This window comes from Dama dama, chromosome 11, assembly GCF_033118175.1.
Source record: "Dama dama isolate Ldn47 chromosome 11, ASM3311817v1, whole genome shotgun sequence".
Taxonomy (NCBI): domain Eukaryota; kingdom Metazoa; phylum Chordata; class Mammalia; order Artiodactyla; family Cervidae; genus Dama; species Dama dama.
Genome location: NC_083691.1, coordinates 10,268,343 through 10,281,796, shown reverse-complemented (window position 1 = coordinate 10,281,796; position 13,454 = coordinate 10,268,343). Strand labels below are relative to the sequence as shown.

The 13,454-nt window shown below is 39.6% G+C and overlaps 1 protein-coding gene across 9 annotated transcripts in view; it reads right to left on the bottom strand.

Moving 5' to 3' along the window:
• Positions 1-13,454, bottom strand: part of MAPKAP1 (MAPK associated protein 1) — a 228,496-nt gene that overhangs the window by 198,070 nt on the left and 16,972 nt on the right. For 3 of the 9 annotated variants that reach the window (XM_061154654.1, XM_061154647.1, XM_061154653.1), the window contains exon 2: positions 1,049-1,376. The exons of 1 other annotated variant lie outside the window; for it this stretch is intronic. In XM_061154654.1, the coding sequence (XP_061010637.1) occupies positions 1,049-1,307 (259 nt within the window). In that variant the 5' untranslated portion in view covers positions 1,308-1,376. Of the gene's footprint in view, positions 1-1,048; positions 1,377-7,048; positions 7,203-7,465; positions 7,536-13,454 lie in introns of all 9 variants that reach the window. 5 more of the 9 variants (XM_061154649.1, XM_061154652.1, XM_061154648.1 and 2 more) reach the window with 3 other exon arrangements.

Sequence of the window (13,454 nt, the reverse complement as noted above, 5' to 3'; positions counted from 1 at the left end):
ACTGGGAAATGCTCTTAACTATTTTCATCACAAGAGCAAATTATTCTTTGTATTGACAGGTGTCACAGAACGCTGAATTCTAAACCAAAACCTTAACATGCTTTGTAGTGTAAACTGTATCCTGTTCTACGAGCAGCACTCCTTCACATTCACTTTAGATACGGACTATGAAAATAAACATGCAAATATTTTCAGGGTTCTACTATATATCCTGCATTACTTCTCCTGGGAGTTAGCAGGTTACTGCCACTGATTAGGAGATTATATTTTCTGATTATCTAAATAAAAAAATTATCTCATAGAATACCATCATATTAAAACAACTACATTATATAGTCTAAATAGCTGATCTACGTAAAGGACTTCATCCCATACTCCTCGAAATGCTCCCCAAAAACATAAGCTGGAAAAGGGGAATGAATTTGTAAAAGCTAACGACTAAATATACATATGCTAAAACTGAGCATTTTCAGGCCATGAATACCAAAGGGTAGAGAGATCAACTAAATAATGTATCAAAAACAGGGGCACCTTTTCTCACTCACCTCCCAAGCAGGAATTCCAACTAAAAGCGGCCTTAACAGTCGGCTGTCTCCCTCCAATCCGCCACCCAATAGGATTCCTCCAAGGGCAAGAACTGTCCCAGGCAGCGGCACTCCTTGTCTGGTCAGCTCTCTGTATTAAAGGTTCTTTATCACGTAACCTGAACCCTGCCTACTGGTAATAGTGTTGCTCTGGTAAAGATCCTCCAGACAGTCCACTTCCCTGTCTACATGGTGACTTTTTAGAACAGAATCTCCAACATCCTCTCAGTCAACTTTCTCCCTTACTCCTCCTGTCTGCTTCCTTCTAAGAGCGTCATTCCAGAGACTCTCACCATCCAGTCGCAGAGATGGAGAGATGCCTTAGACTGTTAGTGTAATACATTCATGTTCCTATCAATACAGAGTAACTTTTCCCATTAAACCTATTCCAACATTATGAATTATTCTATAAGATTGTTTACTGATTTAAAGCTCAGAAGACAGGACCAAAAGGCAATATTTACCTGTATTTGAGCGTCTTCTAATACCAAAGTCCCAACTTGAGGTAATATCGACCGACTGGGCGTACACATAGCCCTGAGTCTCACCATTGCTTCCCTGAATTTCTGACCCACTGTCTCCAGGCATTGAAGGAGGATGAATCTTCTCTAGGTCAACATCATGATCAATGAGAACCATCTCACACATTCCTGTGTCATCACTGGTCACATGTGACTGTCGAATATGAGCTAGAATGATAGTTGGATTGTCCAAGAAGGCCATCCTTTCTGTGGGCCAATTTCCTTAAAAGGCTATTTTCTCCTCTTCATATTGTTTCACGGGCTCAACTACCTAGAAACATGATGTACACAGCAACATTTAAGAATAAGGCAGAGAATGACTGAATCATTTTTCAAACAAATTCAATGTGGTAAAAACGCTACCTCGAAAATCAACATTTATTCCTGTAGCTAGGAGCTTAAAAGGATTAAGTCTAAGCTGAAAGGAAATCCTTATAAGCACTGGGGGCTACTGCTCTAGTCAATGAGATCTCCACCGTATCAGGGAGGATGGCTTGCTCTTTTACAAAACAAATAACAGTAACTCCTTAGTCAGCCTACTCAAAGCACATAACTACTGTTAAAACGATAAATTTTCCTTTCTTCCTCCCTTCATTCCTATGTAGTCTTCTCACTACTTTATAAGGTCATGGGGGAACAAGCTGTATTTTCCTCAAATGATGTGCTAAAGTATGAAACTGTATTTCTTCAGTTTATATTCCCCTCTCCTGTCATAGTTGTGAAATGTCTAAAAGGGCACAGACACGCTTTCTGAGTTACCAGGAATTTTACAAAAATGTACCATCAAAGTAATTTTGTTCAATACATACATTTTCCTTCCTTCTGATTCAAGATAGTATTGTGCTTTTAAAATAAAACTTATTAATCAAACTTGTCTGCTACCAGATTAATTTCTTATTTTAGAAACCTAATTATAAGAACTGCTTCCTGAATCCTGTTAAAACTGAAATGATGTTTATTCTGGGAACAAAATGGTACCTCCTCAGTTAAATGGGAATACTCAACAAGCAAGATATTACAGAATAGCAGTTAGGAACCTAAGGGCTTACAGGCACAACTGGGTTCAGATCCTGGTCCTATCACTTGCTAGCCACGTGAGCTCGGTCAAAGTAACTTTAACTTCACTGAGCCTGTTTTCTTTCATTTACAAAATGGAGATGATGCGGGGATGAAAGGATATACAGAAGATTATGCGGGTAAAATACTTATAAGAATAACTGGTACATAATTAAAAATTAGCTGCTCTTAATAATGATGATGGTAAAAATATCATTACCAATTTCAATGTTCAATTTTTGTTTAAAGTAATCCTAAAATATGTCAACAATTTATCCTTTTCTCGTAAGTACACAGCAGGTAAAATAAGTGTGTTTCCTTTGTAACAGGACTCTGCAGGTCATCTGAGTCATCTTTCTGCTCCTCTAAATCAGTTAGGAAGTGCAAAGAATGTGAAAGCCAGGCTGAATACGTTCCTAGGAACAGTCCTGGCAGATATTTTTCTTAGAAGGACCTAGAATACCATGGTTTTGTCATTGTTTCTTCTGGAAATAGAACATGGGAAATCTAGTTAATATTATTTCAGCTAACTGAAATTTTAACATTTTCTATCTGGCAACATATCATTCTATTAACATCATTTGGTGGATCTTAAAGATACTGAGAGGAAGTTTAACTAAGGAGCATCTCTAATCAAGTGAATTACATTCATCTTCATTTTTTCCCTTAAATGTGCACTAAGTACATATTTTACACAGAAGCTAATGGGAAATGCAAAGATAAGGTAAGGCTGAGTCAAAGAGTTCATACCCTAATATAGACCTAGTATATCTCCTAATATCATGGGATTCTTCTAAGTGTCAAATTTCTGAGACATTTAGTCTTAGAAACATTAATGTCAGCCCACAACTTTAAGTGTAATAATCAGAAAAAAATTACAGAAATAAAGGGGAGCATTTAACTTTCACTTGTAAAAATAAGGACTTCTTATGTAACAACAAAGAGATGTATATAACCATAGAATCAGTTATGACAGTATTTGTTTTGTAACAGAACCACAGAATCACAGATCAAGAGCGCTTCATCATTATAGCAATCACGATAAGCATCTTCTCCATGAAAGTAAGGCAACAAGGCACCAGCACGGGAGCAGGTGCTTTTAACTTCATACTGACTAGTTCGCCCCTGTAAAAACAAAGGGCTTCAGTGAGAAGCCACACACTTAAAGGGTATTCTGACACCAAAAGGGCTTCCCAGGTGGCTCGGTGGTGAAGAATCCTCCTGCCGATGCACGGGTCACAGGAAATGTAGATTCGATCCCTGGGTTGAGAAGATCCCCCAGAGTAGGAAACGGCAACCTATTCCGTATTCTTGCCTAGAGCCTGGAGGCCCACAGTCTATGGGGTCGCAGAGAGCCAGACACGACTGAGCATGCACGCATGTGCTGGCACTAAGAGGCCCAACACAAAGCAGCAAAAGTACACTTTTGGCAAAAGTATATTCAATAGGACCTTTTTCAGGAAGACGAATCTGTTCCATCACCTCTTCTGGAGAACAGTTATGGGCAAACACTTCTGAAGGCACATACCAACTCCCTAACTATCCTAACAGAACAGAGGCCCCCAAAACACCCTAACATGAGCAGATATCTTCTCTAGTAGTATACACTATGACTTCCTACAATTAGGAATCTATATGTATCATTCAACAAATATTTATTCAGTGCCAGTTCTGACAGGGAACTCTGACAGGACTATCCCGAAAAGCGTGGTTTCCACCACCTGTGACATGTGCTTGAGGATTTAGACTGAAAGTTCCACAAGGTCAGGGGCCATAATACCATATCCTTTCTGGCAACAAAGCAGTTTACACATGGCAGGAATTCAATAAATGTTGCTGTCTGACTTTCAAGGACTACATAATTTTGTTTCAGAGATAAATTATATATGAGCATGTCATGTGTATGATTATAAAGAAAGAACTGTTTTTTTTTAAAAAAATTAATACAGGCACGAGAACTTCTCTACAATGTACCTTCAAAACTGTAACCTTGGGACACTATCAAATTATTCCCAAAATACTTTTCAAAACCAAAAGAATATGTTTTAAATCATCTGAAGATTGGCAAATTATCATTTGAAGGTCGATTTGAATTCTAAGACAAAGGTATTCCAGAAAAGCAAGTTCTTTTCTTGGATGAGTTGTGCAAAGATCAAAGATCTTTACAACCAAATGTTGGGACTTCCTGGTGGTACAATGGACAGGAATCGCCTGTCAATGCAGGGGACACAGGTTCAATCCCTGGTCTGGGAAGATGTCACACACTGTGGGGCAACTAAGCCTGTGTGCTAGAGCCCACAAGTGATGACTACTGAAGCTTTAGGGCCCGTGAGCACAATTACTAAAGCCCACGCACCCTAGAACCACTCGGTGGCAACTACTGAACCCATGTGCTGCAACAGCTGCTACTGAAGCCTGTGTGCCTAGAGCCCATGCTCCCCAACAAGAGAACGCACTGCTGAAGAAGCTCATGCACTGCAATGAAGAGCAGCCCCCGGATTCACTGCAACTAAAGAAGCAAGGAAGACCCAGCACAGTCAAAAATAAAAAGTAAATTAATTTTTTAAAAATGTTGGCAGGAGTTCAGAGAAATGGGCACTTTCAGGTACTATCAGAAGGAATGAAAATTGAGGCTTTTTAAAGGGTAGTTTGATAGTACCTATCAAAGTGTAAAACAGGAGTACCCTTTGGACAACACTACTTCTAGGATTTGCTCTAAGGAAACAACTGCAAAAATATTTATCTCAGGACTGTAACACTAAAAGTCTGAAAGTAATCTAAACATCCTTTAACAGTGCATATGCCATGACACATACATATGACAGAATACTACACGTAATTTAAAACACATAGTAGAGAATGGATGAACAAAATGTGGTACACACATACAATGGACAGTTATTCAGTCTTAAATATTCTAAGACATGTTAAAACACAGAGGAATTCTGAGGACATTATGCTATATGAAATAACCCAATCACGAAAGAACTAAGAATCAAAACAAAAAATCAGAACCAAGAATCAAATCCAAGAGCTTTGGATTTAAACCACCCTGTAGCCTCTCAAAACAAAGAGGAACAAAAACTACAACAGCTACAATAAACGTGATTTTTTAAAAACCTGTTGTTGAGAAATGAGAAATTTCTCTCATGGGTCCTCATGAAAGATGTAAGACGGTAAATGTGTTATGCAGTAGACTAGACCCTTAGCCTTCCGTCCAGTAATGCAACCATGATTTGTACGGAGCACACGTAATGACTGTTCGAAACTAAAAATCATAACATTTTACACATGAAATGAACTCGAGAGATCATCTACTTGTTGATCTGAAACCACAGAGGAGGGTTCTACTTTAAATCCCCAGTTAGGTGTGAGTATCTTTTAGAAAATGCCCAGAAATTCAAGCAACTTCAGCTACAAAGTCTACATGTAAAATATTCTCTGTCTCCTTAAATAGCCCCACCAGAAGCAAATGAGTCCCCCTTACACTTCTTCACTGCCTAAGGACCTGAGATAGCAATGTGCCTTAAGATGCTCACGCCCAGCCAACGGTTGAAGGGAAATTCCTGCTCCTGAACTTTCAAAACACCGCACATTCACTTCCCTCTGCCAGACAGACTTCACAACCCCCTCACCTGCAATCTGTGAAAACTTGTCTGAATGAGCAACAGCCTGGGGCTTCTCGAAGGTCTGCAAACTCCCAATCAAAAATTACTGCTGCCCCATCAATGTGTCATATAAATGTTGGCATGTTAATTGTGTATTTATAAGATTGTTAATGGTTAGTTAATTTACCTCCCACACTATTATTGTACTTGAAATGATTTAACGTCTGCTGAGGGAGTTAACAACATGTAACAGCAGATGCGAGATTTTTTCTTTACCGTTCCACACTGTACCCTGACTTCGTGCTATTAGCATTAGGCAAGCTGAACCTAATTCCTACACAAGATTCCTTAGGAATAGCATAGAGGCACTCACATATATTTTCCATAACCAGAAATGATCATAAGTTAGAAAAACAAAGGCTTTTTATTAAGTACAAAGTTTTCAATTTATAAAAACCGACAGACCCTGTTTTTTACTAAGATTTCAAAATTCTTTCATCTAGTTAAAGTTCAGAATTCCTAAGTCCTGAAATTAGAAAATAAATGAAATGACCATTAAAACAAATGTACTTTATTGATTTTAAATCTTTTTCCAACTCTCTCCAATGTAAATCTAAATTAAATCTTCACTTACTTTTTTTAGAAGAACAAAATTGAGCCTTTTCCCCCCTCAGGAGATTAAAATCTTCTCCATGTGAATATGCCTAATTTAATTAAACAGTAAACAGTGAGACCTGACAACTGGAGAGTTTAACTTTTCCCCTTCACATTTTTATATCTACACTTTGACTAAAAGTACTTACTAAATTACAACAACAGAAAAGAGATGCTTGTATCTTCTTCTGAATAATATGGTATTCATTCACTAAACACCACTGGGAACTAGGCACTGGGACTCATACGAAAAATTATATGAACACTGACCTGCACCCTCCAGAGGCTTACAAGCTTCAGCAGATGAGCCATGCTGTGTGCATACATAACAGTAACATAAGGCAATATGCTAACCAGCAAATAAGACACTAAGACAGTATGTTTTCCAAGAGACAAGAAAGTTACAGAAGGCTTCAGGAAGGAAGAAGGTGGGAGTAAGGCTTTTATTAGGCAAAAACATAAGGAGAACAGTAATAGGTGACAATTACTGAGCTTCTTACTCTCACTTGTACTTTTCATGCAATCACATAGTTCATCCTTACTACCACCCCAGGAGGTAAGTATTAATATTATCCTCATTTTATAGATTATAAAAAAAAATAAAGGTTTAAAGGCATTAAGTAACTTGCCCAAAGTCCATGGTAGATTTTTGAGTCTTTTCAGCTCCTTCTGTCAATGGGCTTACTTGTCATTTGCTTTGACCAACAGAATGTAGTCAAAGTAATGTGGGATTTCTGAATCTCGGTCTTTGGAGACTCTGTAGTTTCTGCTGCAGTCTTCTTTGGACCATGTGAATCACAAGAAGAGGTTCAGGATAAAAGACAAATGCAGAGAGGCTCAGCTGTCAGTCATCCCAGCTACTCTGATGCCACCCCCACCATGAGAGCCTGAGGTCATGTGGGAACAGTGAGACCCTCACCAACCTACCAGGACACCAGGTCTCCTCTCCTATCAAGTATCTCCTGTGGACAAAAGGACCCTGACCCTGGATTTTTCTTTCCTTGTACCACTAACATCCACCTGAAATGACTCTGAACCTTACCATCTGCCAAGATCCAGGTAAAAGGAGCCTGGTACAGTACCGTGCCTCTCAAACTTGTCCACGGACACACCTGAAGGGCAGAGGAGAGTAATCATAAATCAAGGTAAGAGAGAACCTGGAGGGAGCCACCTAAAGCAACATGCTGTAAGAAATTTATTTTTAGAGTTCATTCATATTTTGCATTCTAGCCTATAATATACTGCACCTGTATGTCTTCAGAGAAAAAAATATTTTACCTTTGAATATAATCACTAAAACAGATAGTCCTGGAAGACGTGCCATGCTTACTTTATAGCTTCTAGGACCAACTGGCACATATTGAGATTCTCAACATCTCATTTTGAACAGACTCTGGTGTCAGAAATATCTGATTGTCTGAAGATAAAATGGTCCTTTATCAACGGGTAATTCAAGATCTAAATTTTCCTCAAAATGTTTCCTATGACAAGTATGAAGAACAACCGTAATTAATAACACTAATCTATACATGAAATTCTAAGCACAGGTTAGACAAAAATTTCTATTATAATAAAGCTATTATAAAACAATCAGTATTTTCAAAGTTTTTGAAATTTATTTATTAGTTATTTGAAATTATTGTTATTAGCAATAGCTGTGAAACTCCAGACAATATACCCACCCACCACCTCCAAAACTCCAAAGCTGCCAATGTTTCTGGCTGTTACAAGAAATCTGCTAGTTTGGGGCAATGTAGCCCTAAATTATTTTTCCAGTGAGTGTTGTCTCTCTGAGATGAGAGATTAGATTGACACTTGTGATAATAAACAAACAATTTTAAGTTTTAAGATTCCAGATTTAAGAAAAAAAAGGATTCCAGGTAAAAATTATTTATAATTTTACCAAAAGAAATGAATAATGCCAAAGAAACTAGACTGCTTCTCAATATGAAATTACCAATACAAGAGTTGAAACCATAAGTAACACTCAACCACTACCAAGTATTCATTCATTGATACCATTCATTCAACAAGTATTTATTAAGCACTTACTATATGCCAGGTATCAGAAATACAATGCTGAGCAAAAAAATTTGAAAAGACTTGACCACTGCTTTCATGGAGCTGAAAGTGCATATGGCAGTCAAAATTTTAAGATGGCTCCAGAAATTCTTCTCTTGATATCCAGGCCTTTGTGTTATTCCCTCCCCTTGAGTATGGGTGGAACCTGACTTGCTTCCAGCTAACAAAGTATCACATAGGTGATGGAAGAGTCATTTCCTTGACTACTTTCTGTTAGCTAAGGCATCACACTAAGCAATTGAGGAGAGAGATTTGAATTTGGAGATTTCCCTGCCAGCACTGAAAAAGGAAACAGCCATGTTATGGAAATAGGCAACGCAAGACTCTGGGAGCAGCCCCTAGGAGCTGAGAGTGGTCCCAGCCAAGGGTAACAAGGAAACGGGTAGCTTACGCTGGAATTCACTAACATGTTAATTTCATCCCTTTGAGACTCTCAGCAGAAACCCCAGCTGAGGGAATTCCCTGGTGGTCCACAGGTTAGGACTCCATGATTCTACTGCTTGGGGACCCAGGTTCAATCCCTTGTCAGGCAACTGAAATCCCACAGCTGCCTGGTATGGCCAAAAAAAAGAACAGAGAAAAAGGAAAAGGAAAAATGAGGAAACCCAACTGAAGCCATGACTCCTGCCACACTGAGAGACAATAAATTTGTGTTGTTTTAAGCTGCTAAGTTTGTGGTAATTTGTTATGCAACAATAGAAATGAAAATATTAATATATAGGGCAGGAAAACATCCTAAACCCCTTTACCTTCACACACAACATTTAAGGCTCTTTACAATCCAGTTTCATTCATCTGCCCTTTCTTCCCAGCATGCAACTCCCAGGACTATTCTGAACACAGTCCTGCCTTTGGTAACAATACTTCCTTTGTGTGAGATGTCCCCTTATCTTCCAATACAAACTTTCTTCTACATCCAACTCAAATATTTCATCTTCTATGAACCCTTTTCCAACCTCCAGGGTTCAAACTGTTTTGAAAACACTTTATTTCTACCTTCAATACAGTTAGCTATGTGAATATCATGTTTAAGGAAGTCTCTGATTCAATTCTAGATTCAGAAATGTGGTTACTCTATTAAGGTATAAATGTCTCTCCCTCAATCACTTGTGGTTACTGAAGATAGAAATCCCTGGACTCTCACCAACAGTAATGCAGTGGTTCTAATGTGGTGGTTCTCAACTGGAAGGCAATTTTGCTCCTCAGAGCAAAGATCTAGGGACATTTCTGGTTGTCATACTGGGGGTGTATGCTATCAGCATCTAGTAGGTAGATGCCAAGTATGCTGCTAAACATCACACAATGCCCAGGACAGTACCCTCAACAAAGTATTATACCTCCCAAAATGTCAATATTAAATAATGCTGAGGTTGAGAAGACTTATAGTGACATGTTGTTTGAAGCCACTAAATCTATAGTAATCCCCAACCCTCTCAGAATGGTTTCAGTAATACCAAGACTAATACATATATATATATATATAACTTTGCTACTAAAATCTATGCTCAAACCTTTGAAGGTATAGAATGAAGTACAACTCCTAGTTTCTGGTTTCTGAAATTTTATCATACCCCAAGGAGGACCAAAGCTCAAATTACCACAAGAAAGATAAGCTGCATTCCTCCAAACTTGTAACTTGATCTGAAGACTGCCTATACTTCTTCACCTGCCCTCCTCCTACTCATTCTTCTAAATCCAGCTCAATGGTCAGTTCTCCAGGGAGACCTCCCTTAAAGAAGCCCACAGACCAGGCTAGCTGCTCCCACACGGTCCCACCACACTACATGTCGTCACTACTTCTACCAAATAATTAACCCAGTACATTGCCTGTTAGTTGTATGTGCGGTTTGTTGAATTTATTCCTTCAACAAGTATTTACTGAATGCCTCCTGAGTGTCAGGCACGTTCTAGATGCAGAGAGTACAGCAGAAACCAAAGCAGACAAAGTCCTGCCCTCATGGAGTTCACATTCTAATGAAGGTGACAAACAAAACAGAATTAAATGACATAATAAGTGAGAAATGCTACAGAGAAAAGATGCTCAGAGAAGAGAGCCAGGGCCTGCTAGGTGGATGGAGCCACGGTTGCAACCATATATAAAGTAGTCAAGGAATGCTTCACAGAGAAGGTGACATTTGAGTTAACCCCTGAAGGAGATAAGAGAACAAGCCATGTGGATTTCCAAGGGAAGCGTGCTGCCAAGCAGGGTGAGTATGTCTGGCATTGTTTAAGAAGTATCAATGCGTCCAGCAAGGGAGCAAGTAGAAGAAGGTAAAGTCTGAAGACAGGGGCGAACTGAGTAGAGCCTTGCAGGCAATTCTCCGAACTCTGCTCTCAATCCACTTAAAATGGAGAACCACCAGAGGACTGTGAGCAGTGATATGATCTAGCTCACAGTCCAAAAGTATCTCTCTGGCTGCGATGTTAAGGAATGATGAATGAATGAATGAATGAGTGAAAAAATGAACTAATCACATTAAAAAAAAATAATAATACTCTGTTGGGGCTTCCCTTGAGGTCCAGTGGTTAAGAATCCACCTTGCAATGCAAGGGACACTGGTTCGATCCCCAGCCCAAGGAGATCCCACATGCCGTGGAGCAGCTAAGCCCATGTGCCACAACTACTGAGCTTGTGCTCCAACTCCTGGAGCCCTCGTGCCTACAGCCTGTGCTCTGCAACAAGAGAAGCCACACAATGAAAAGCCCTGCACCCTGCAGTGTAGAGGAGCCTCTGCTTACGACTGGAGAAAGCCCGGGTGCAGCCACAGAGACCCACCACGGCCAATAAATTAAAAAAGAACAATCATAACCTGTCTACATGTTGGTTTTCTCTTCTGAACTCTCAGCTCCTTATGCACACTGACTGTCTTATTCATCACTGCACTGCCAGTTTCTAGTAGAAAGTGGCTGGCACCCAGTAAGGGCTCAGTGTGGAATAAACAAATCTTTCTTGTTCCCAAAGGGTTGTGCCACGATTTAAAAAAAAAAAAGAAAAGGCCCCTTATCCATGGTGCTGGTTCAGTAGATAGGTCTCCTGCTACAGTCTGGGATTTATTTTCCTTTTATTGTCTCCTCAATATTTGCAGTTTGCTTAACCAAGTAGAATTCAATCGTTATGTTTCCACTTACCTGGCTCTCAGGTTAACCACATCATCAATTGAGGGAAGCAACATAGTTTATTGTAAGCATTACTCAGGAAACCTGAATTCCAATCCCCTAATTACCAGGGACCTAATTACATGGCCTTGGACAAGTTATTTCTTTAAAACTCTTTAAGCCAGTTTCACACATTAGTCTATTTTTTCCATCTGTTCAGTGGGGAGGCTGAACTGTAAAAATGGCCTTTTCAGCTCTCAAATTCTATTCCAGTTACAAACAAAGTAGAGCAGGAGGGTGTAACTAGGAGTTTACCTAAAGTTCAAGGAAAAAGTTTTGTATATTTTTGCTTTCTACTGTTTTCCCTCAAAGGTCAGAAGGTCAGAAAAATTTCACTGCATATTTTCCTTATATCACTGTGCCATGGTTCAGACTCTAAGAATAGAGTTACAAGGAACTCCTTTTTTGACAAAGATTTTAATAGCATCAACATTTTGGCAGCAAACCCTCTCAAAGGTAAACCAAACTGACTAATTTGAGTAAACAGTATCTTTTTTTTTTTTTTTTAATGCTACTATGTAGCTCACATTAGTAACCACATCTGGAATCCCAGGTTACTGCCTGCCCAAGGCCTAGTTATGGATCGACTTCAGGTGAGTTAGGCAGCTCTGCCTCTCTTCCCTCACCAGTGAAACGTCCATACTCTCTGTTCTATTTATTCACCTCACAGGGATACTTACAAGTACTTACTCTATTCAAATCCAAAATGCAAAATTACTGGCTTTTCCTGTTTCAGTTACATTTGTCTGGAGGAAAAATAAGCTGTCGGCTATTAAATTCATTTACTCAACTCCTAATAAACGAGGGACACCATAAAATAAACTAGCAGATAATCCCCAAACTATTTTTCTGTGACTTTGAAAGGTGCTTTGTACTTTCATCTGAATGGTAAACTTCAATAAATGGTAACTGTTTTTACTGTAGATCGAACCAGTCCATCCTAAAGGAAATCAACCCTGAACATTCATTGGAAGGACCGATGCTGAAGCTGAAGCTCCCATAGTTCGGCCACCTGATGCAAAGAGCTGACTCATTAGAAAAGACCCTGATGCTGGGAAAGACTGAAGGCAGGAGGAGAAGGAAACGACAGAGGATGAGATGGTTGGATGGCATCACCGATTCAATGGACATGAGTTTGAGCAAGTTCCGGGAGCTGGTGAAGGACAAGGAGGCCTGATATGCTGCAGTCCATGCAGTTGCAAAAGTGCTGCCGTCCATGGGGTTGCAAAGAGACTGAACAACAACAATTACTGCTATTAATAAAACTGTACTAATTTGGCCAGGTATTTTTTATATCCTTCTACACACTACCTTTAAAAAAACAACAACAAAAAACCCACCACCCTCAGAAGGGTCCTCATGAGGACAGAGCAGCAGGACTGGCCGCACTCTGCCTGTGCTACTACAGTTCAGGTGCAAACGCTTCACAAACACGATTTAAGTGAAGTGATCCTCTGGGCTCGAGAAGGCTGCTTATTCAGCAAGCGCATATGTCACTGACAAAGCTATCAGAGGCGGATTCCATTACTGGTTGTTTTAAACATCAGTAATCTGAGGCACGGACTTGCCCCAGGTCCCGTGACTAGTGAGAGGAGCGTCAAGATAAAACCTAGGTCGCCTGGCTTCACAATCCTTGCTCCGAATAGCTACTGTATGCTGCCCTGAATTTCCAGTTTAAGTCCATTTCATCACACTCCTAATCCTCTTCTCTCACTCATCTATATATGGGTCAAACTTACCTGTTCACTCAAGAAATTCAGCAAGAGTGAATACCTACTACATGCTGGGAAATT